Here is a 22,173-nt window from a genome sequence, read left to right on the forward strand (position 1 = left end):
CACGATTTTTCGAATTAATACAAACATTGAGATGTGTCTTTTGAATTGGTTAATATTTCAGAGACGAGCGTGTAAAATGCATTTACGTCATTGCTATCTTTTTACCAAAAGCAACTCAAAAATAAATAAATACATAAATACATATTTTCTGTTGTCCCCGTAGTTAATTAAAAGACCTATTTAAAAACCAATCAATTCCTTCAAGCATAACCCAATGATTGAGGTCACCCAATTTTCCAATGTCCGTGTTTTCCGGTGTATAAGGCACACCCAAAGTCTTGCTTTTCTTCAAAAGATGACCCTGTGCCTTATACGCAGATGTACCTTATATGTATGAATAATATTGCGCCACAACAGATCTCGCAACTACTACAGACGCTCCCCAACTAGGTACAGACATTCCCCAATTTACGAACAAGATACATTCCCAAACGGTCGTTCGTAAATTGAATTCGTTCATAAGTTGCTCGAGTGCTATATTTTGTATTGAATGTATGTTTAAGACTTATATAAGAATGTTTAAGGGTTGTATAAGTAACTAGAATTGATTTGTATTGAAAAATAAACACTTTATAAAATATTTGCTATACAAAGATATGTACATGAACACCTTGAGAGATTACTACATAAGCTACTACAAAAATGTTCGTATGTACCGTTGTTCATAACTCCAATGGTCGTAAGTAGAGAAGCTGCTTTCCGAAAATTACTTTACGTACCTTCTCTCCTCTTGGGCCAGCTGGTCCAACATTTCCAGCATGTCCCTGCAAGCGGGGAAGAAAACATGAAATAATGCATGATTTTAACGTTGGTCCTTGCACGGAAAAGCACCGATGTAAACAAAAATGTCAAACCAATCGCAAAGAAACTCAATGATGGAATTTATTTCATGCAAGCTTTTCTGAAAACTTTGTGAAAGAAGTAAAAGTAATGTGGAGCAAACTCTAGACTTACTTGTTCTCCTTTTTGGCCTTTTGCTTGCAGAGTTTGTGCCCCCAGGTTTGGGGATAACTCGCTCAACGTGGGGCACACCGAACAGGGTTCACCCTGGACAAATACGTCACGGATAGGAATCAGTGTTAAAATATTATTTCAACACTGGCATGCCAAACTGACCTTTTCCCCTTTCACACCATCCGATCCTGCTTCGCCCTTAAAAAAAGACAAAAAAATCAAATTATAATTCATCATCGAGTCTTTCGCTGGGAGATGTCGTGTCGTGTTTAAAAGCAGACAGGTCACTGTAAATAGGCAGACGTGAGAACGTGCGAGCGTGGCAACGTACTCGGACAGGCTCGGTGCAGAGATTGAACAGGTGGGCTGTATGCGAAAGCACCCAAAGGAAAGTCATCCCTATTTTCCATCTGCTTTCCGAGCGTGTCGGAATGGGCTGGAATGCCAATGAGTGTGACCGAAAGAGACCAAAGTCGCAAATGAAGACCAGAGAACTGAACTCTATACCTTCTGTCCGCCCGTTCCAGCCACACCTGGAGTTCCCTGGTGAACACGGAGAGATGGCAGATTTCAGCGATTTGTCAGTCTTCAGCGAGTGAGGCCCTATCTCCCTTTGTCGCTCTCTGCTGCTTCCAGTTTCATGATCTTCAAGAACCGAGTGGAGGCGGAAGATAGTACTGAGTACTATCTTCCACTCACAATATTGAAAATCATATCATGTCGGATTCCATTTGAAAAGATTCCATTTGAAAGTGCCTGGAATACTTGTGGTAAATTACAGCTACAGGTACCACCTCTGGGCCACTATCATTCTGTAGAATTGTCAGGGAAAAAAAAACTCAATTTTGGGCGGTTTTCCAAATCTCAGTTATTGAGGTCACGTGATGAAAAATGCAGTCGTGGTTATAAAAAATGTCAACGGTATCAGAATGGACAGGTTCAACATACCGGTGGTCCTCTCTCTCCGATTCCTGGCAATCCAGGTTCTCCTTTGGAGCCCGTCATCCCTTGCAAAGCCACCGTGTTGCCGATATCCATGGGCAGCGTGGGGCACACTTCGCACGGGTCTCCCTGAAAATCAAAGTCAAGTACTCAGTGCAAGCGAGGCGAAATCCCACGGACATGCAAATGAGGAGATAATGAAATAAATACCTTTTCTCCTTTGTGCCCCGCTGGTCCTCTTGGCCCCTAAGAATTGATTGAGCAAGCATATAGTGAATAGTTTATGCGACTAATATTGAAATAAACCCGGTCACTGGAGTTTTTGCATCTTTGCATGTCTGGCAGTGAATGAGTTAATTTCTTGACCTTTTTCACAGCCGTCATTTTGATGGTATCATAACAAAATATGCAGAGGACTGAGCACACTTCTTTTTGACGTTCCACAACAACTTCGAAATATTATGTAAAACTATGCCAAAATGCACATCAAACAACAGTTTCCCATGAGGTAACAACTCGTCTAATGGTTCCTAGGACCTTCTTACACATTACTTCATTTCTTAAACATATCTCACAGGATCTCCAGGAAATCCATCAACACCCTGAGGTCCAGATTCACCCTGTTTAGGAGACAACATGATAGAGTTTAAAACAAAGTTGACAAAAAGCTAGAGCCAAATAACTCATTAATGGGTGACCCTACCATGTCGCCTTTTGCACCACCGGGCTCACCAGGAGGGCCCTTGAAAAGAAGACCATTATTTGCTTAAAACGGGTGTACAAACGTTTTGAAAAGGGGGCAAGATTTGGTGTGTTAAAAATATTAGTCGGGCAATTTTGGTGGATGTTCTTTACATATAATAGCAATTAATTTAAATACATTTCAGCGAGACATTCTGTGTTTCACATTTACTTTTTTATTTTGATGGCTGTCTTAAAAAGTTAATCCAATACACTTTCCTAACATGATTCTTTCATTTATTACCATCAAGCGTCATGCGGTAGTGAGTAAAATGGGGCTTTCGGGTGAGTTGATTTAGTGGCTTTACTTACAGCTGGACCTGGCTTTCCGACTCCAGGTGGTCCTCTAGGTCCGGGCAAACCCGGCTCTCCAGCCAAGCCTTCAGGACCCACTGATCCCGAGGTACCCTGTAAAAAAGGCCAACAAAATCTGGTTTATAACCATGCGACAGTGAGGGATGTGATTCACACGGAATGACAGAAAGATATTCGGGATAAAACCGAGCGCGGACCTTCTGTCCTTTGGGGCCTACAACGCAGATGGAGCCCGCTCGACCCTGGAAAATGATAACAGACAGACAAAAAAAATGTGATGGCGTCAGTACAGGTCAGCGACATCATCAATGTCAGCCTGAATGACGGAGCGACTTTGCTGAACCCCATGTGTGATAGATATATAAAAAAATAAATACATAAAATATAAATAAATACAAAAATAGTTACAAAAATTTTAATAAACGTATAAATAAACGTAAAACTAAATGTAAAACTAAACGTAAAACCAAACATAAACACAAACATTAAAATGAAATAAAAATGAATACAAACCTAAAATAAAATACAAAATAATAAAATACTAATATTTTTGTGCCTATTAATCATGTGCGCCAAATTCTGCCTGCCTTATTCAAGTCACATCACCAAGCACATTTATATTCCCCATGTCAGATGGATGGCGGCTTAAGAAAAATAAATCTCTCCTCCGCCAAATCCATCTGTCGCAAAAAAAAAAACACTTAACCCGGTGAACGACCAAATGCCGGAACCCTGGGAATATCTCAAAGCAGACGTAGACCTTGTAATTTGTTCCTCCAAACTTTTCCATTACGTCGGCAGAATCACCGCTCCGAACAGGCGAGATTAAAAAGTTTTAAATCTTCCCGAATGGAGATACGCCTGGCGCTCAAATGAGGCGGCATTGAGTTGAATGTATCATTGGGAGCATTTGTGGAAACGGGAATGGGAATTAAAACAGCCTGACTGTACAGGAACGTTTAACTTGTAAATCTTGAGAGAGAGGAAAACAAAACAATGAAGTAACAGAAGCAACACTTACATCCTTTCCTGGAGTGCCTGTGAGACCCTGTGGGCCAATGTCACCCTTCTGACCTTTCAGTTCCTGGTAAAAGGCAGATTAAAAAAAAGAGAAGATTATTAACTCGTTCACTGCAATTCACAAATTTATTCAGGAATTAAAAATATGACGTATTCCTGAATTCATTCGGGTTTTGTGTTTTCATGTTTGGGTGCCGATGAAGCGCTGGCCGTGCCCTCTGGCAATGTTTTTTTACTTTCCACATAGGGGCAGCATTTCCTTTTTTTTCCCATATCAGCGCTTTGTTCCAGCTTCAGCTGTTGCTAAAGCGCTATAAAAAAACAATATTGATGTATTGGATTGTATTTTGGACAGCCACCCTCATTTCATGCTCATATAACTCCAGACCCATATCATTTAGGAATTAATTAATTTTCTCTGATGAAAGAGGAGCGTCTAAGTTTTTTTAACGCTGCATTGAATGTTTATGTAGTCCTAAAAGTCAATATTCTGTGTGTCCTGGAATTCGAGTGACAATGACATAAACCCTGGCAATGGAGTGGCCACATTTTTGCCCATCGTCTGGCAGTGAATGAGTTAAAGAGCCTCAAATTAACAGGATGGTCCTCCCCTCCTTTCTTAAAACATTTTCACCTTGAACGTGGCTGCTTCGCCCCAGCTGGCTGGTAGTGCCTGTGAGGGGGGGGGGGGGAGAGAACAATTCAAATCAATGAGACAATTCTAGAAAAAAAAGTGCAGATGACCGGTGCAAAGCTAAACACGACTGCAACTGGTCATCCGTCCAATACGACAAGCAGTCAGAAATACACACAAACACCACCTGGAGTGGATTCATGCATAATGTAGATAAAAACACAGGCGTCACACTGAACTAGAACCGCTTTGACGCCGTCAAATCTTACTCAAGCCGAACCGGATTGACACTTGCGGAGCGGACACTCTGATGCATCAGTGAAACAAGCACACCAAGCATATCATCAAAAAAAATTCATCCAAATAGCGTTTTTAGATTCGCGGACCCATCGCGGATGATTGGCACCCATGGCACTCACCATCTCTCCTTTCTCTCCCTTCTCTCCCTTGGTGGTTGCCGCACACTATAGTTAAGAGACACACATTCGAGACCATTTTAGGCCAGATTTCAAACAACCGAATCATGGCCGATGTTTGTTTCATCAAAACGACTTACCGGACTTGAATGAACGCCAGAACAGTCATCACCCTAAGAGAGAAATGCGCTGTAAAAGGCTAACCCTAAAAGCTTTTTTTTTCATTGTGGTTCCAATGTCGCTTTTAACTGTGTGAGGCAATTTGAGGCTTGTCAAGACTTGAAACATTCCGCAGATGTTAATTCTTTTTGTATGCACAAAATGTGACTCACCCGGTTGCCTTTTTCCCCTTTGAAGCCAGAAACTCGAGCAAGATTTATGAGCTGAAACACACACAAACACACACCACCCGCCGTGGTTTACACGGTCTAATACAAAGTGACGAAAGCTACCGTTCATCGATTGATTTTTTTTATGTTTTAAACGACACACATGCATCACCTAAGGACGAAATATTGATTCGAAACATTTGCATGTTGAATCAAACAGCTGTTCACCCCGTACACTTCCAATAAAGCATAAAGATGATTTCTCAGTGTCTCTTGTCACCAGGTGGTGGCACTATTTCATAAAAATAAACAACCCTACATCCCTTCAGTTTATAGTAAAAACAAAAAACAAAAAAGATGTGAGGTGTTCTTGCGCACTCCCACATTAGCGTATAGCTATTGTGGGAGACGAGGATCAGTAGGAATGTTTCATTCCCGCCGCGACGCTCGCCTCCTACCGCTTTCCGATGTTTTGAAAGCGAAATCGAGAGATGACTCACCGTTTTCCAAGCTCTGGTCTCTGATAGCGGATTTAGTCAGACCCCCTTGCGGTTAAAAGCTTTGAGGCTTTCCCCTCTGCTGTTTACAAGGAGTAGTAGCTGAATGTCCATCATACAAATTGCTAAACTTTCTGTTTGGCGGCTTCAAAGGATTGGAACTTTTATTGTAGTTCTTTTTTTCCTTCTACATTCTTCAGTGTGTTTTATTGACTCAGCTATTATGTTATATTTGAAGAATAAAACATGGCCTGAACATGTCATACGTATTTTATAAGAGCAACATGATGTACCAGGAACGAAATGTATTCACTTTCATTATTTCCTATAGGAAAGGTGTTTTGGAATTGGAACAGCTTAAACGTCAACCGGGCTCATGAAGCGAAGTGAGGTTGCATTTCGTTTTTTTTTTTTTTTTTTTGGGGGGGGGTTATATTGCTCTCTATCTCTGTCTGTCACATCACTTGGAGAAGACATCTGTCTTTATTTGCTTCTTAATCTCCTTTTCAAGCAGATTTGATTAATTCACATAATTAAGTTCTATTAAAAGTTTGCAGAACAATAAAACTGTAAAGGAAATTGGTTTCAGGTGTAGTTCGAGGTGAATACAGTAAAAGCATAAACAAACATACACAAATACATAAATAAACAAATAAATACATAAATAAATGAATAAAAACTACAGTCCAGGAAGTCAATTTTTGGGCTCGACATACATGAAAATTCATAGGTTTTGAATAATAATCAGACTTACTTTCTGTGACAGGTCTTCGGATGAGAGAATGTCCTTGAAGTGAAGGGGAAAGGTCAGGGTTAGTCGCAAAAGCGAGATGGCGGCTGAATTTTGTTGCAATAGCATAAAAAATACAGTTTGAAGTAATACCTGGCTAAAATTATTTTCCAAGTCATTCTCTGCGGCTCGTCGACTCTTGGAGGCATCCGGTGGGCACTGTAAACACATAACAAAATATTTAGCATAAGAAAAACAATGAAAACAATTTGGCCAAATCTTACTTGAGCTCCTGGTATCTCACAGCACAACTCTTGAATGGCTAGGGATGGATCGCAATAGAGCACCACCTGCTGAATGTCCATCTGGTAGAAACAGAGGCGTGTGGGGCATATGGGGGGGAGGGTAAGATATACAATGTAGGCGTCAATGAGGCGGTAAACAAAGCTGAGAGCCAATTAAGCGCTCGTTTATATGAAGCGGTTGCAAAGCCCTTTGTCGGGAGGTTTTTGTGCGCTGGTGTGTATGAATACCCATTTCCCTATGTTCACCAAATATGCTTTCGGACTAATGAAGTTAATTGATCTTTAAACTAATATAAACAGCGGGATGACTGGATCTATTCATCTGTAATAGGCCCGGGCTCACGGCGTTCTCGCACGGTAGTCAAGATTTCCTCACCCGGAACATTGGTTAGCGTCCAGAATGCATACCCAAATATGAATTTGCAGACGTGCAAAGAGAGACTTTTCGGAAAGGTTGATTGGAGTACAACCAATGTTCTCTTATTCTCAACAAATGGGAAACGGAGGGTCTTCAAATCGGCCGATCTGCGACCAAAAGGCTTATCGGACCATCGCTATGCAGAATATGAACTATAAAATTAGCCAACATTGTTTGTCAAAATAAAATTTAAAAAGTAACATGGAAATTAAATGCCCATTCTGAGAAAAAAAGTTCAGAATCACCATATAGGGTTATGCAAACGTTTGGGAATGAATGAATAATAATACATGAATAATAATATGTAAATAATAAAACATAAATAATAAATAATAAATAATAAATAAATACAAACATGGTAGTCTGACAGTGCAATTCAATTACAAATGTACCTCTCCCCAAATAAGTACATACATAAATAAATATCAAATAAATATCAAATAAATACCAAATGAATATTAAGTAAATATTAAATATTAAACACACATTAAATACATATTAAATACATATTAAATAAATAAATATTAAAATAGAAATGAAATGGATTATTATTATTATTATAAAATAACATGTTAGTCAGACCGTGCAAGTCCATTACAAATCTACCTGTACAGGCCCGGCGTCCGTCGCCCGAATGGCCAACAGCGTATGTCCATCAATGGACAGTTTCTCACGTGGCTCCAGGGCCCTTGTGTCGACGGGGCCGCAGTCCACCACGAGTGAGGCGGAATCTCGCCGAACGCTCAAGGCCACCTTGTGCCAGCGTAGATCCAGCAGAGTTTCCACGGCCTCATTAGCGAACGCGCAGCTCACCAGGTCGCCCGGCACGTCTGCCCGTCTCGCTCTCAGCGACAGGGTGCCGTCTTGGCTGTTGAGGTCTACTGAGAGCTAAAAAAAAAAACAGAGTTCGACTTGAAGCTATGTGATGTGAAAGCGACAGAAATAGGTGTCAACAAAGACTAATGTGTTCAATGTGTGGAACGCGTACACACGCGGGGAGATTTTGTTTAAAAAAGGAAAGACATTAATTACACACGCGATCAGTGAAGCCAATAAATCATTTTAATGAGGGGACTCGGCTTCCATTCACCATGCATATTAAATAGTTAAATCTGGCTTCTCATGATTATAGCTACCTCAAGGAATACCTTGTCATGCAACACACGTGCGTGAATAACAACGATGAGTAAAACACACTATCGTTGAATTGGAATAATCCGACAAATAAATCGAGAGAGACGATTCGAAGGCGGAATAAGGTGGGTTAAGGCACCGGGATTGACACGGGAAGAATTGTAAGGGTGTTCAAAAGTTACGATGTCATCAATAGTTGTACTATCAGAAAGAAAATACAATTAAAAACATACCTGAGGGTATCCCTGCTCATCGGATATCTGGAGGAGGTAGGTGGTGTCTCTCAGGGCGGCCTTCTTTAAGGTCAAGGTGAATATGAGAGAGAATTCCTCGGGAAGACCATCAGGAAACACCTCACTATGAATACAGGAAAAAAAAAAAAAAAAGCGTTTGCGACGGGTGAAATGAAGGAAATTTGTACAGATTCAATTTTTTTTAGTGCGGGTATATTTACTTTGAAACAAAAGAAGTTGTTTGGCCAAGGCGTGTGACCTCATTGCACTCATTTGCAATGAAAGATGTGCCACGTTTTAATGTTTATTTCGGCTGTGGGCCAATTATTTCGGAATGTATAACCTGCGGAAGATCTAAATGTGTCGGTCTGTCGATCTGTTGGTCTGTCGATCGGTCTGTCAATCGGTCCTTCGGTCCGTCTGTCAGTCAGTGTGTCTGTCGGTGGGTGGTCTGTCGGTGTGTCGTCTATCCGTCTGTCTGTCGATTTATTTATTTATAATAAAAAATACAGGTCATTTCATTCGTTTGCAAAAAAACGGCTTTGCCTATTTAACGGAAGGGGACATACAGGTTTCCTGTGATGTGCCGGAAAGGAGAAATAACAAATGCGTCGTGCGCCCCGCGCAAGCTTTTTGATATGCAACGGTGGCTTTGTGATTCCTGTTTACTTTCTCCCAGCACATAGTGAAGATAGCGCCCGCATTACAATGCGAAGCGCACAATGAGTCAGTAGCCCTTTGGCATTTATATTATCCCGAGCAGATACGGCCCAGCAAGCTTTGCAACTCTGCTGTTTGGTCAAGGACATCGAAACACACAAATTCACCCAGACAATTATGAATGAAGGTGCGGTGAGGGATGACGGGTTTTCGCTAACATCCCCCGTGAAACGTATGCTTGATCAGATGGTAAATACTTTGAAATGCCCCCCCCCCCCCCCTCCCAATGCTTCCTTATGCAGTGAATGTTCGATGATGGCTGCCGGTTTTCAAGCTCATAATGTGATTTATGAGTGGAGGACGAGGCAAAGGGTGTGGAATGTAAAGGTGAGAAGGAGAGAATGGGGATCTCCAAAGAACTGGACGTTTGCTTAAAAAAACCTAGAAAACTGGCAAAAAAAATATGTAAAATTTCAATTATACGTTTTTTTTTGTCGGATACACAAATATGGTAACACTTGTCACGAACTCGGCGCGTAGTGATAAGGAATTGTGTTTTCATATATTTCAGAAGAGAGACGGTATGTCATGCAATGTCAAAATGGAGTTTGTCTCGCTGACGATTGCCATGAACGCATTCTATGCACACGCTAATCGTCATGCGAGGAAGGTGATAACGTTTTATATTTGTTAGGATGTTGAGCCTTGAGGCTGTGAGCCCCCCCCCAACCCCTGCCTGTTCTGAAATGTACTTTGGACTTTATATTACAGGACCAACAGTTCTTTTATCGCAATCTGCGTTACGTGCCACCATATCAGAAAATGGCTTTTCTCTTCTTTTCATGCCCTCCACCATCATTAAATATAAAAAAAAACAGGCCTAAAGCGATCAAATCCTATTATGCAGAGTGGTGGCCATTCTGCCGGTAACGCACAAATAAGACTGCCTAGAAACAAGCGGCTTCATTTGGCCGTCACTCATTTGCGAGTCGACGACTCTTGAATACATAGCAAAGAATTCATTTCCAATCACTCACACACCCACGGATCTCAGTCTCGTTACGGGTGAATTAAAAAAAGGCGCCTGAATGACAGCGAACGACGCATTTATCCTTTGCCGACATTGAGCCGGAATTATCAAATTAGCGCCAAAGCGTGCAATCACTTTAGTGGAGTGAGAAGCCTGAGAATAAGCCTGAGGGTTGGTTACTAATGCGGTTGGATCGGAAACGGTCAATCTGGGCCAAAACGACTTTGTTTTACACCACTATGTGAAAAAATACATGAATGCATGGAATTGAATGTCTGGGTGCTTTATCGGCAACCAAACAAGAAAAAACAAAACCAGAACAAATTCGGGAATGGTACTCTACTCCGCATTTGCAATTCCTGGATACATTTTTGAATTAGTTAATTCGTTGTGCTCTCTAAATGTAATATGTGAGATGGGTTCAACATTCTAAGGCTTCCCCAAATTCATAACAGCCCTTGAGAGTAAACCGTAACTACAATATAGCCCACGGCAAAAAATGAGTTTGACACCCTTGAATTAGAGCGAACAGAGCTATGAAACTGCTCTTGTCAAGGTTCGTAAACATGCTTTACGGTTGACAGATATGTCAGAAAAACGGTTGTAGATTGATGCAGGCAGGCGACAGGTTTTGCAAATACTAATCAAGGCGTCCATTTGACTATTTTTTTTTCTTTCGGTCTTTTCATACAACACGGCATCTCTAGTGGCGGGATGGAGGAAGTGGGCCATCTGGACATGCAATCAGACTTGCGTAGATATGGCATTCCCATTATCAGCGTTCAACTTACTCGGTGGGACGAATGAGAGGAGTCTTGCCCAAGCGCAGGATGACGGGCCCGCGAGGGTTGCGGATTTTTTTCACATCTTGATTCTTGAGAAGGGAGAAGCGCCTCACCAAATCAAAGCCTGCGAACGGTATCAGAACTCAGTTAGACATCCTCGCCAGAACAAGAGGAAAAGAGACTTGACGTCACCTGTGATGTTATCCGGCGGCGAATTTGGAAACTTCCATTCTTCCACTTGTAACGCCGGGCACGGAGCGTCTGGGGAGATAAATAGTAGGCCTGCGGCGAAGCGATTTGATTCGTACGCTTTGTCGGTTGATGAAACGCGTGACAATGGCGTCGGTTCTTGACTGCACGTTCAAAATGTATAAACAAAATGGATCCAAAATGATGTTAGAAAGAGAACGCTGCGCTCGATGAAACCAGGTCATAGCTGAGACGAACGCCATTGCCCGCGCCGCACTTGACAGATATGTTCACACCTTGTCAAAATGTACGATGGGGTTGGAGAAGAAAATTGGCGATGCTTAACAGACTAAAGGTGGGAGATTATGTGAGATGTGTAGAAAAAAACGGGGTGATTAAAGTAAGTAATCCTGTGAATCAAAGGCATTGATCGTTTTGGGGCGGAGGACTGAGCAAAAGACTATACTGGGCCCACTTTTATTTTGGTTGTGGAAATAAATTCTTTTTTGTCATGTTCAAACTAAAACTTACAAATCGCCGTTCAGTGGTTCATTGAACCCGAGTCAAGTATGTATTTTTCTTTTGGGATGTTAAATCAAACGTAAAAGATCAAGGCTTATTATCATCGCCAGAAGAAATAAACCTCCTTGCAAGCACGTAACGCTTTCATGTCACTCTTGTCTGGAGCTGAAATGACGACGGAAATGAGAGCATCATTACAATGAAGTCATTTCAGTTCAGAGAAGCTCGCTGGAAAGAAAAAAAAACAAATAAGTCAACACCTATTCATTTTGATGCCCTGCAGCATCTGCTCCAGTCGGCGCCAAGCCGCGAGACAAAGCACGAGCACATTGCGCCGCATGATGTGTTGTTGTCGACGCGCACAAATCAAGGTGTGGGCAACACCCGTCAGCGATAAGGATGGATTGGTAAGCAAAAGAGAAGGAAAAGAAAATCCCAAAAACTGTATTTTTAATTTTGCCGAGATTCTGCAAAGTCAGCGCCGAATGAAATCTCGCGCAGCCTCTCAAACGCTGCCTGTCAAAAAAAGAAAAGAAATGAAAAAAAAATCATAACACAAACACTGTCTTCATTTCGTATATTTCAAGATGAGTCAAGAGAAAACCTTTTTGCTGCTTAAAACTTTCAATTTTCCTTGTGTTCCTTTGCGATTGGCTGGCAACCAGTTCAGGGTGTGCCCAGCTGAAATAGGACGCAACACGCCCAGAGCAGAAAATGGCTGGATTGATGGATCCTTTTCTTATTCATTGGCTTTTGATACTTGATTTTTCCTTTGACTATCGTTCTGTCGATTTTTTTTTTTTGCTGTGCATTCGTCAAAACAATGAAACTAGCTCTTTGAGCATTTGTTTCTCGTGAAAATATTATAACCACCATATTACAAGAACATCTGTAAAAATCTCAACTTCAACCCACATTTTGTCACACCGCCAGTGGCGTCAAAAGTAATCCTTGCCCGTGGCAAGGGTCACCGCAACCCATTAGGTTCTGTGAGCTTCCTTTAGAAAATACACACTGTAAGTCGTTGTTCATTAGGAAGAGGAGGTGAAAGGTCTGCTCGCACCGTGTGGTTATTAATAAGGTGGGGAGACTAAGGTATCGAGTGCGCTTTACAGTGTGGCTTTCACTGATAATTGGACCGGGGTGCTGATCAGCCAAAAATTGGTTCTCTCTCATAGCTTTACAGTATGCCGGGCCATTAAAGTCACGCAAGGCACACGGAGGGCGTTGGCCGATGTCGTGGATTTAATACCGTCACTTTGTTGTGACATTGGGGCTCAAAACAAGGAGCGGAAAACCTCAGACTAAGAAACGGCAGGTGGATCTAAAAGTGAGAGTCTCGCACGAGGAGTCGCTCACGCTTCTGTTTGAAAGCAAATGAGCGACCATTCCGGGTTGTTTTCCCAGAGACAAAAACTGCAGCATAGATGAGTGGAAAGACATAAACCAACATTTTTAGAGGGCTAAGCACCCCCGTTAGAGCCCCCCTGGCTCAATTTTATTATACGACTGTTATTAGGGCACGCAAACATTAACCTTGAAAGCTTTGTAAACTGTTATGTGACATGTGGAGCAAATGTTTTCTATAGGAATCGGGATAGGGGGGTCAGGGTGAGGGGTGTCTCCATTGGAAATAGCAAAGCCCGACTTTGTGAGAAACAAACTGAGTTGATACTTTGACCAAATTGACCAACAAGTTCTTTATGCCCACCATCATATCAATAGTTATTCAACACACTTCAAGATCATGCTTTGTAAGGACATATGATTAGTTTTCAAAACGCAGGGCATATTTTAACATTGATTCTATTTAGTGAAACGGTCGTTGCTATATGTGTGAAGATGAGTGACAGACAGGATGGTGAGCGATTGGTGTGAGATTGCAGAAGAATTGACACGATTCAATCACTACGAAATGGGGTGTCGGAGGAATTCATATGGCGGAAAATAAAACATCATACAGGTGCTTTCAACAATACTTAAACGTCAGGGAGTTTGTGGAGGAAGATTTAGAGGTGAGTACATGAATCAAATACGTGACAGTTTACCTGAAATGAGGAGTCATGGATGGTAGAGAAGATTACGGAGACACGTTCAACGCATTGTTCTCCCATGAACTTGGGCACGAGTGACTGCCAGTAAATAATTGTTCCAAATATTTATTGATGAAGCAGACTTAAAGAACAGGAACGGATCGCAGAAGTGGCCTGCGCTCATATTCAGCCAAATGTGGAGACAACCAATAGCAAAGACTGATAATGATCCAAAATACGCCGCCAAGACAATGCCGGACCCTCTGCTGCACGGAAATGAAACATTCTTCAAATATCCTGAACCCAAACACGCATGATCTTCACTTTTCACAACTCTGAATGTCACATTATGGAGCGGATCTACGAAATAACTCGTAACTTCCCTCAATCGTGCGTCTGCGCTAATTAATTTGCCCGAGAGGACCAGTCCCCGAGGCTGATTGGCTGCAGTTCCCTAGCACAATTCCTCAACAGTAGTTTTAATTAAACCCGCTCCCCAGATGTCATGTCAGCAAATTAGCGGTAAATTGGGATTTGGCTTAATCGGACCATGTTTTTGCATCGCTGGCTGGCGCGAAAGGTTAGGTCCCCACTTGCGACGCGGCTTTCACTCGTAGCGTTGCGGCTAAAAGACTCGCGAGCTGGCTCTTGAAGAGAAAAGCGACCACACGTTCCAACCACACGCTGACCACCCTGCCATTGAGGGATGGCAGTTGAAACAAAGTTAGCCATAATCATGCTTTGTAAAACAGCTAGCATCGAGTCGTCGTGGCGAAGGCCTTTTTTTGTGGCTAGAATGTGGTCGTGAAGTTGAAGTGTCTAAGGTGTTTGTTGTCGACGAAATTGGCAAATGGAAGATTAATGGCGTGAAATCGTTATGATGTATGAACATTATCGGGATGAAAGTGATACATTGAAGGTAGATTTGACCACATCCATTCAAATATTGAGCATTATTCAATCAACATTCACCAGCTCTTACGGCTTCATTAATTTGAATATCTGCGGGTCCGGAATGATTTTCATTTCTGTGGGTCCGGAATGATTTTCATTACCTTATCAAGTACATATTTGCATTGTATTAAAGCCCAAAAACGAATCCGAGGCTTACCTTGCTCGGACGGAAGCGTTCCACATGATACGAGGCCAATGGCCAGCAGAGTCAGGCAGGGACAAAGAAGCCACATGCTTTCGCACGCCTCGCCTCACCTCAGCCAACACCTGATGGACAAATGGGCACAAAATGTCAAACAACCTCCCCCCCATCGTTTTAGCCTGCGCCCTCCATTCGGCTTTGTTTCCAGTGGCACACTGGTGCTGCAGTCAATCTCAAATAGACTGTGTTTATTTATGAGTGGTTCACAATCAATGCAGTTATGATGTACAGAGATAAACATCCTCATTATCCCATCCATCTGGTTGGCCTTTCACAGGGTGCAAGCATCATAAAAAACAAATAAACACACACATGTATGCAAATATGACAAACGTGCATCTGTTGAGCCACAAATAAGCTTGAGGAAGAAAACAATTATGAGATGATCCGGTCTCACAAATCTGATCATCCTCAACCCAAATGTGAATGAATGAATCAATGAATGAATGGATGAATGAATGAATAAATGAATGAATGCATACATGCTGCACACACACACACACACACCGGCAGGACAAAGTGCCGAACACAGAGATTCTCCAACTAACAGGAATGTCCAGCGTCTTCACCATGCTCCGGACGTCTCAACTTCGCTGGGCTGGCTACGTCAGCAGGATGTCAAATGATCGACTACCCAAGCGCCTTCTTTATGGAGAACTACACACTGTAGTGCGCTCGCAGGGTGGTCAAAAGAAACGCTCCAAGGACACACTCAAAGCATCAATGAAGGACTTCGGATTGGACCAAAACTCATTGGAGACACTCTCATAGAATCGGACAGCCTGGCGTGTGTCAATTCACACAGGAGCGGCAGCGTATGAGCAACAGTGTTCACAGACTGCCAAGACCAAGCGAGCACCATGCAAGGCCAGTTGCACCAACCCTCCAGCTCAGGCCTCTGCTCTGTTGTCCTGCCCTCACTGTCCAAGGACTTTCCGGGCTCGGATTGGCCTCATCAGCCACCTCCGAACGCACCATGCCCCCTCGTAAATGTGTACACAATTATAGTGAAGATGGTCATCTCTTGTCAAAGACGACGAACACACATTACATATGTACATACGTATTATACATGAATACATGCATACATTAACAACTAAATAAATAATTGAATGTGTAAATAAATACATATTTAAATAAATAAATAAATGAGGAAATAAACGAACAAATACATGGATAAATAAATAAGTACATAAATGAACAAATAAATACATACATACATACATACATACATACATACATACATACATACATACATACATACATACATACATACATACATGAAGAAACAAATGAATGAGTAATTAAAAAGAAAAACAAAGAAATAATCGAATAAATAATCACATGAATGAATGAATAAATGAATGAATAAACTTTAAATAAATAATCTCAACAACACAGACCAGATTTAATCCTACCATTCCTAGAAAACCATTTATCGTCAGCATCTGCAATCCTTCTCCCTTTTTTTTCTCTCTCGAGTTAAACATGACAATACACTCACATGAACGCACCACGCAGCCACACTGAGTCGCACTAACTCATCGCCGAATGACCCGCATTTGCCCTCAGCCGGCGAGAGAGGCTCAAATTGTCACAGAGTGTTTACACGTCAAGTGGAGGCCTCAAGATAGGCGAATGCACAAATTGCACACCTCAGTAAAATAACCGAGCCAAACCTCATGAAACTATATCCTCGCCCCTGAGGCTCCAAAGGTTAATCAAAGCATCGGATGGGTGTTTGAGCAGTTGACACCTGCCGCGATTATAGCTGGCCAGATAATCACACTAAATAAATTCACATAAAATGTAATAATACAGACCGTTCCAGAGAACGGAAAGTAGTGCATATAAAGTAGCTTGTTGCAACCATTTTCTGGCCATATTTTGTTAGCCTCCTGTTATGTGTCGCAAAAAACGATTTTTTTTTCACCGCCATTGCCACAGTTTCACTGCCACAAATCTGTCCAGAAGAGATAAAATCGGGACTTTTGCGAAACACCATTTGCAAATGCGAAAAAGAAAGTCAACAAATGTTTAAGTCACTGTATGACATTAACGCCAGGCTGAATGCTTGCAGTCCACGTTGCATTCTTCCATTTTTTTTTATGCACTGGACTTTGACTGCAAGGCTTTGATAGTAGATCCTCAGCAATAACTGGGAGCAACAGAAACTTCCAAACTAGCTGAGGCAACATCCCAAAGTGTGTTTTGCACAGGATAGGCTGAGGCAAGTATTCATGAGTCTTACGTTCTGGACAGTGTCCAAGAACTTGAGTAGTCGGTAATGAGAAACAGGCCGCTGCAGTTGCAGAGAAAGAGGAAAGAGGGAAGAAAGAAAAGAGAAAAAACGCAGGACAGTTAATCGCAAGCAATCCTCAGAGTGAGTCGACCCCACGTTGTCTCAAGTTACCAAAGACATGGACGCTTTGAAAATGCTTACACTGTAAGAAAGGGTGGGAGGGCTGGTGACATAACCTGGTGGCCCAGGGCCCATAAAATGCACGGCTGGGTTGAATGTTTTGTGATTAATCCCTCATGATATATTCACTATTGATTGAATGAATAGTCAGTGAGGGCGAATGGACGTTGCTGCAAGCCCCCTGTAGAAGCTACTGAAGCACATTCTGCATTTGTCAAAAACTCGTGTGTAGTATGTTTCCAGGATTGCATCACAAAGAAGGAAAAAAAGTAGCACACTCATCACTTGACGCGGCACTCTGACAGTCCAAAGGGAGATTGATCAAATTGTTGCAAAAGTATTTATTTATTTATTCATTTATTTATGTTGAATAAGTTTATTTCTATTGTGTATTTATTACATTTATCGACGTATGCATTTTTAGTGAGTTTTTATTTATTTATTTATTTATTTATTTATTACCATCTTTATTTCTTCATTTATTTCATTTATTTATTCATACATTCATTTATTTAATTATGTATTTATTTTATATTTATTTATTTCTATATCTATTTCTTAATTATTTTTTGTTTATTTTTTTATTGTATTTTATTTTATTGTATTTTATTGGATTTTACTTTATTTTATTTTATTTTTGGTGTATGTTGCTATTATGTGCATCGATTGTATTTGGAACTAAGCAGCGAGTGTTCTTAGTCCGTCTAAGTTACACAGCTGAGTCAGTCCCCCATTGTACCCGCCTCCCCTGCCTTCAAAAAAAAAAAAAACGCAAAGTTGATGTGAACTTTTTTTTTTTTCCTTTCGTGACTTTGACCTATTTCCCTTGCACTTGGTTGAAAGCTTGTTGGAGGTCTAGTATCTTAAAAAAGGACAAAATATATCCCAATTCCGTAAAAAAAACTCCGTAGTTGCACACCATGTCTGGCGACTAACAGCTCATTGAATACATACCTTGAACACTGGATTAAATCCGCAAACTTGTAATTACATGAATCCGATAATCGTTTGCGTAGCAAGATTTGATGTAAATCCAAAGTAATCCAGTTTTTGGGGGTCACTTTTTAATCCGTGCAGCGACTTTTCTTTTGTCTTGAGGCGTCCTCCACGGAGAAAGGGAAGAGGAGGAAAAGTCACGGCGGGAGTGGGTGTCCAACTTTTCCCCTCCCCTCTAATTCCCGAGTCTCTGCCTCTATTTTTTTCCCCCCTCTCTGTCTCAAAATCTTCCCCTTGCGCGGCTCTGTTCCTTTTCTCCTCGTTTTTCAAGAGGGAGATCCCTTGATGACATCATCACGCCTGTACAAGGAGGCCCGGGGGGACCTGGGTGGGGTTGTCTCTAATCTTTCAAGCGTCTTTCCTCCAGGACTTTTCTTACCTCATTTTTTTTCTTCATTCCGTCACGGAGAAGGTGTTGTTGCCATTCGGAACGGGGTTGGATCCTCGGTGATCGTGACCTTGCGGCTGCATTGTCATAAAGTAGAATTATGACAATCTCCCTCATTTGCATATGTTGAAGGATTGCATCTTTTTGCTGTACTTGTGCAGACTTGACTCAAAATTTGCCTGTGTATTGCTATTAAGTAGCAAAGACAGGATAGGGCGTTTGCGCCGTTGTGGATGGGAACGCGGTCAACTCACGTTTTGAATTCCCGAATAAATTCCTGAATGGCAGTAAATGATTTCACTTTTATGTGACAGTTGAAAAGAAGTCATTGTTGTTTGGTTGAGTGTTACCATTTTGAAAAAAATGTAAAAAAAAAAAAACAACACTATTTTAGAAAATTGGGGGGCTCGTTCGGTTAATTACTCCAATATTAATTTGTTGTTCCTAATTGAGCCTCTAGATGCATCATTTAGCACACGCAACTAACACAGCTACTGCCCAATGTATTCATTCTACGTGTGGGCCAGATATTATTGATTTCAATGGAGGCTGCGGGCCGAATGGAAATTGACAACAGGCCACATTTCACCCTCAGGCCGCATTTTGTGTGGCTTAAGCAAAAGCAAAAGGTGTGGTAATATTCCCCTTTTCAACTTCTCGTCTTTTCCAATTATCTGTCTCATTTGTCTCCTTCCAAGTCCACTCGTCCATCATACTCTGCACCACACGGTCTGCCATCCGTAACGTTCCTTATATCGACCCGTCGCCCCACCACCACCACCGCCGGGTCGCTTACCAGCTCGTTTCATTAGTAAATATCCCAAGCGCGGTGAGTGGATGGATTGTGGGCCTTGTCTTTATTGGCTTAGTTATTTCCACTACATGCTCTCGTGCTCCGCGAATGGGATGGGCGAAGCGCTGAAAGAGGGCAGCAGATCTTATCACAAGGCCAAACGCTGCAGAGGATTCGTGTCCCCCCCCCCCCAAAAAAAAAAATGAATAAAAAAGAGCACCATGTTTATCTTTTGTTCACCCCCCCAAACTCCATCCATTCACTTAAACTGTACCCCAAAAAAACCTGAATTGACAACATTCCCCTTCTTTTTTACGACCGCCTTGTGTTTGACCTCATTTTCCTCCATCAACCCTCGTCGACTGAGTGCAAGTGAGACTTGTAACGATTAAAATAAATACATAAATAAAAATGTGTTTGCGTGTCCACCGCCGCTCTGTTATTACGGCAATAAGGCACGGAATGAAGTTAAAATGCCAAACGGCCAGGCAAAAGACTCCCACTGCTGCAGCAAAAGGGGCATTAGAAGATACAAGATTAGCGGATGCACGGATTGTGGATTTAAGGTTGGGAAGCGGGGCAAGGGTATGATATTACTTCGGTCTTGTTTGCTTTTTGTGACAAGATAATAATAATACATTTACAGTAAAGTCTCGTTATATCGATATCGGATATATCGATAGTCCCGGTTATATCGATACTATTTCTATGCACGCACGGAGAAAATTACATGCAAACAGGGTCGGATATATCGATAGTCCCGGTTATATCGATATTTTTTCGGACTCCCTTGAATATCGATATAACGAAACTTTACTGTACTTTTATAAGCGCCTTTCAAAACTCTCAAGGTCACTTTTCAGTCACAGGATGAGTTAGCGTTCACTCAACCCAGAAGTAACTCAAATACATGTACAAAGCTAGCTAGCTAATAGATAGCCAATAGATAGAAAGCGAGGCAACTAGCTTTATAACTAATAAATAGCCAGCCAGATAGCTAGTTAGCTGGCCAGTTAGCTAATAGATAGCAAATAGAAAGCTAATAGATAGCAAATAAAACTCTAGCATATGAAAAAAAAAAACTTAAAAACGGAGGGTGGTTGAAGTTCAAACCCCCCCTTTAAAAATCAATAAAATACATAATTTATTTAAAGAGTGAAACACTATATAGGTTGACGAAAAGGCAAAAAAGGCGAACAAAAAAAAAAGAATTGAAGTACACATGACAGACGTCGGCCACGTGGACCCATTTTTTTTTTTTTGCCAACTGGCACATATTCCCAAATACAGCATTCGTGTCTCCCTCCCATCATTCTTTCCAACCGCGAGACGCTTTTGTAAAGGGTAAGGTGGGTGGGCGAATGGAATAAGCTGACTGGATCATACAGAGTAAGACGACAAAAGATGCAAAAAGACTGAATAGAAATACAATCGCGGTGTTTTTCCATTTCAACATCAGAAAGCATTGGTGATTCCCCCCCCCCCCTAACCGCCTCTTCCCATGTTTTCTCTTTCTGCCGGCTTGTTTTAGGCTTAAAGCTGTTGATACTCCCCATACGCCCTTTGTTTTTTTTTGCACAACCTTCCAGTGGGATGTATTAATGTCTTTTTGGTGGGATATTTTTGGCTCTATATTGGAAAGGTGGAAATGCCAACAACCCTGGCATTGGAGCTGATACAGTCTTGCACATCGTCTGGCAGTGAAATGAGTTAAGCATGTGTTTTGTTTCATTTTAAACATGAGTATCTCAGTTGAATTGACATTGAGAGTCAACTTTCCTCATTTTGTTGATTGTCGCCATTTTGGAAAATTGGCGGGCTCCTTCAGTCAATTAATTGGTCACATAGTAATTTGCTGTTCCTAATTGATCCTCTAGATGGCAGCACTCAGCTACTGCCCAATGTATTCAATCTCCATGCCGGCCAGTCATTATTGATTTTATGATGAGGGGCTGCACTTTGGAAATGTCATTTGTAAAGAGTTGTGACTGTATTACACGATCGTACAAAGTAATCTGACATTGAAACCAACCCCATAATATACTTCAAACTTGTTTAATATTTTTTACAGCAGAAAAAAATGAGGATGGCAAGAAATGGATATAAAAACAGATATGAAGCAAAAGATGAAGAATGCTGGTCAAAATAAATCATATGGAAGCAAAGCAGGCAGCAAGCAAGCCTAATCAAACGTGTATCAACCCGCTTTGAATGCATTCGTGACTTATTGATTCGAGTGAATATTTATCATGGTGTGAAAGGGTTCGGAAAAAAGCAGAAAATCAGGCCGCTGGCCAATATTCAATCCGGGCCAAAGAAAATATTCATTGCAAGGTCATCAACATATTGACTTTGAGAAGAAAAGGTTGGACACGGAGAATTGTCTATATGCAAAATTAAAGGACAACCGACGTTTTTGTTTTTTAACTGACATCAGAAAAACGTTTTATAGCATCTAAAATACCCAAAACACGCAGTATGATAAAACACCAATAAAAATGACTTAAAGTGTTCAAAATCTGCAAAAAATT

At 41.4% G+C, this 22,173-nt stretch overlaps 1 protein-coding gene across 3 annotated transcripts in view; it reads right to left on the reverse strand.

Annotated features, from left to right (window-relative positions):
* The window catches only part of col16a1 (collagen, type XVI, alpha 1), a 35,207-nt gene extending 16,406 nt beyond the window's left edge, over positions 1-18,801 (reverse strand). The window contains exons 1-24 of one of the 3 annotated variants that reach the window (XM_088986996.1): positions 18,420-18,801; positions 14,999-15,108; positions 11,336-11,425; positions 11,150-11,267; positions 8,669-8,792; positions 7,908-8,189; positions 6,863-6,943; positions 6,732-6,797; positions 6,603-6,635; positions 5,355-5,405; positions 5,163-5,195; positions 5,026-5,070; positions 4,607-4,645; positions 3,974-4,036; positions 3,150-3,194; positions 2,950-3,045; positions 2,600-2,638; positions 2,472-2,516; positions 2,107-2,142; positions 1,903-2,025; positions 1,462-1,497; positions 1,117-1,152; positions 955-1,047; positions 720-764 (exon numbers count right to left, since the gene is read on the reverse strand). In XM_088986996.1, the coding sequence (XP_088843122.1) occupies positions 720-764; positions 955-1,047; positions 1,117-1,152; positions 1,462-1,497; positions 1,903-2,025; positions 2,107-2,142; positions 2,472-2,516; positions 2,600-2,638; positions 2,950-3,045; positions 3,150-3,194; positions 3,974-4,036; positions 4,607-4,645; positions 5,026-5,070; positions 5,163-5,195; positions 5,355-5,405; positions 6,603-6,635; positions 6,732-6,797; positions 6,863-6,943; positions 7,908-8,189; positions 8,669-8,792; positions 11,150-11,267; positions 11,336-11,425; positions 14,999-15,074 (1,695 nt within the window). In that variant the 5' untranslated portion in view covers positions 15,075-15,108; positions 18,420-18,801. The remainder of the gene's footprint in view (positions 1-719; positions 765-954; positions 1,048-1,116; positions 1,153-1,461; positions 1,498-1,902; positions 2,026-2,106; positions 2,143-2,471; positions 2,517-2,599; positions 2,639-2,949; positions 3,046-3,149; positions 3,195-3,973; positions 4,037-4,606; positions 4,646-5,025; positions 5,071-5,162; positions 5,196-5,354; positions 5,406-6,602; positions 6,636-6,731; positions 6,798-6,862; positions 6,944-7,907; positions 8,190-8,668; positions 8,793-11,149; positions 11,268-11,335; positions 11,426-14,998; positions 15,109-18,419) is intronic. The other 2 variants (XM_088986999.1, XM_088986998.1) reach the window with 2 other exon arrangements.
* Between the last annotated feature and the right edge of the window lie 3,372 nt (positions 18,802-22,173).

This window comes from Hippocampus bargibanti, linkage group LG20, assembly GCF_051943395.1.
Source record: "Hippocampus bargibanti isolate YZ-2025 linkage group LG20, ASM5194339v1, whole genome shotgun sequence".
Lineage (NCBI taxonomy): Eukaryota > Metazoa > Chordata > Actinopteri > Syngnathiformes > Syngnathidae > Hippocampus > Hippocampus bargibanti.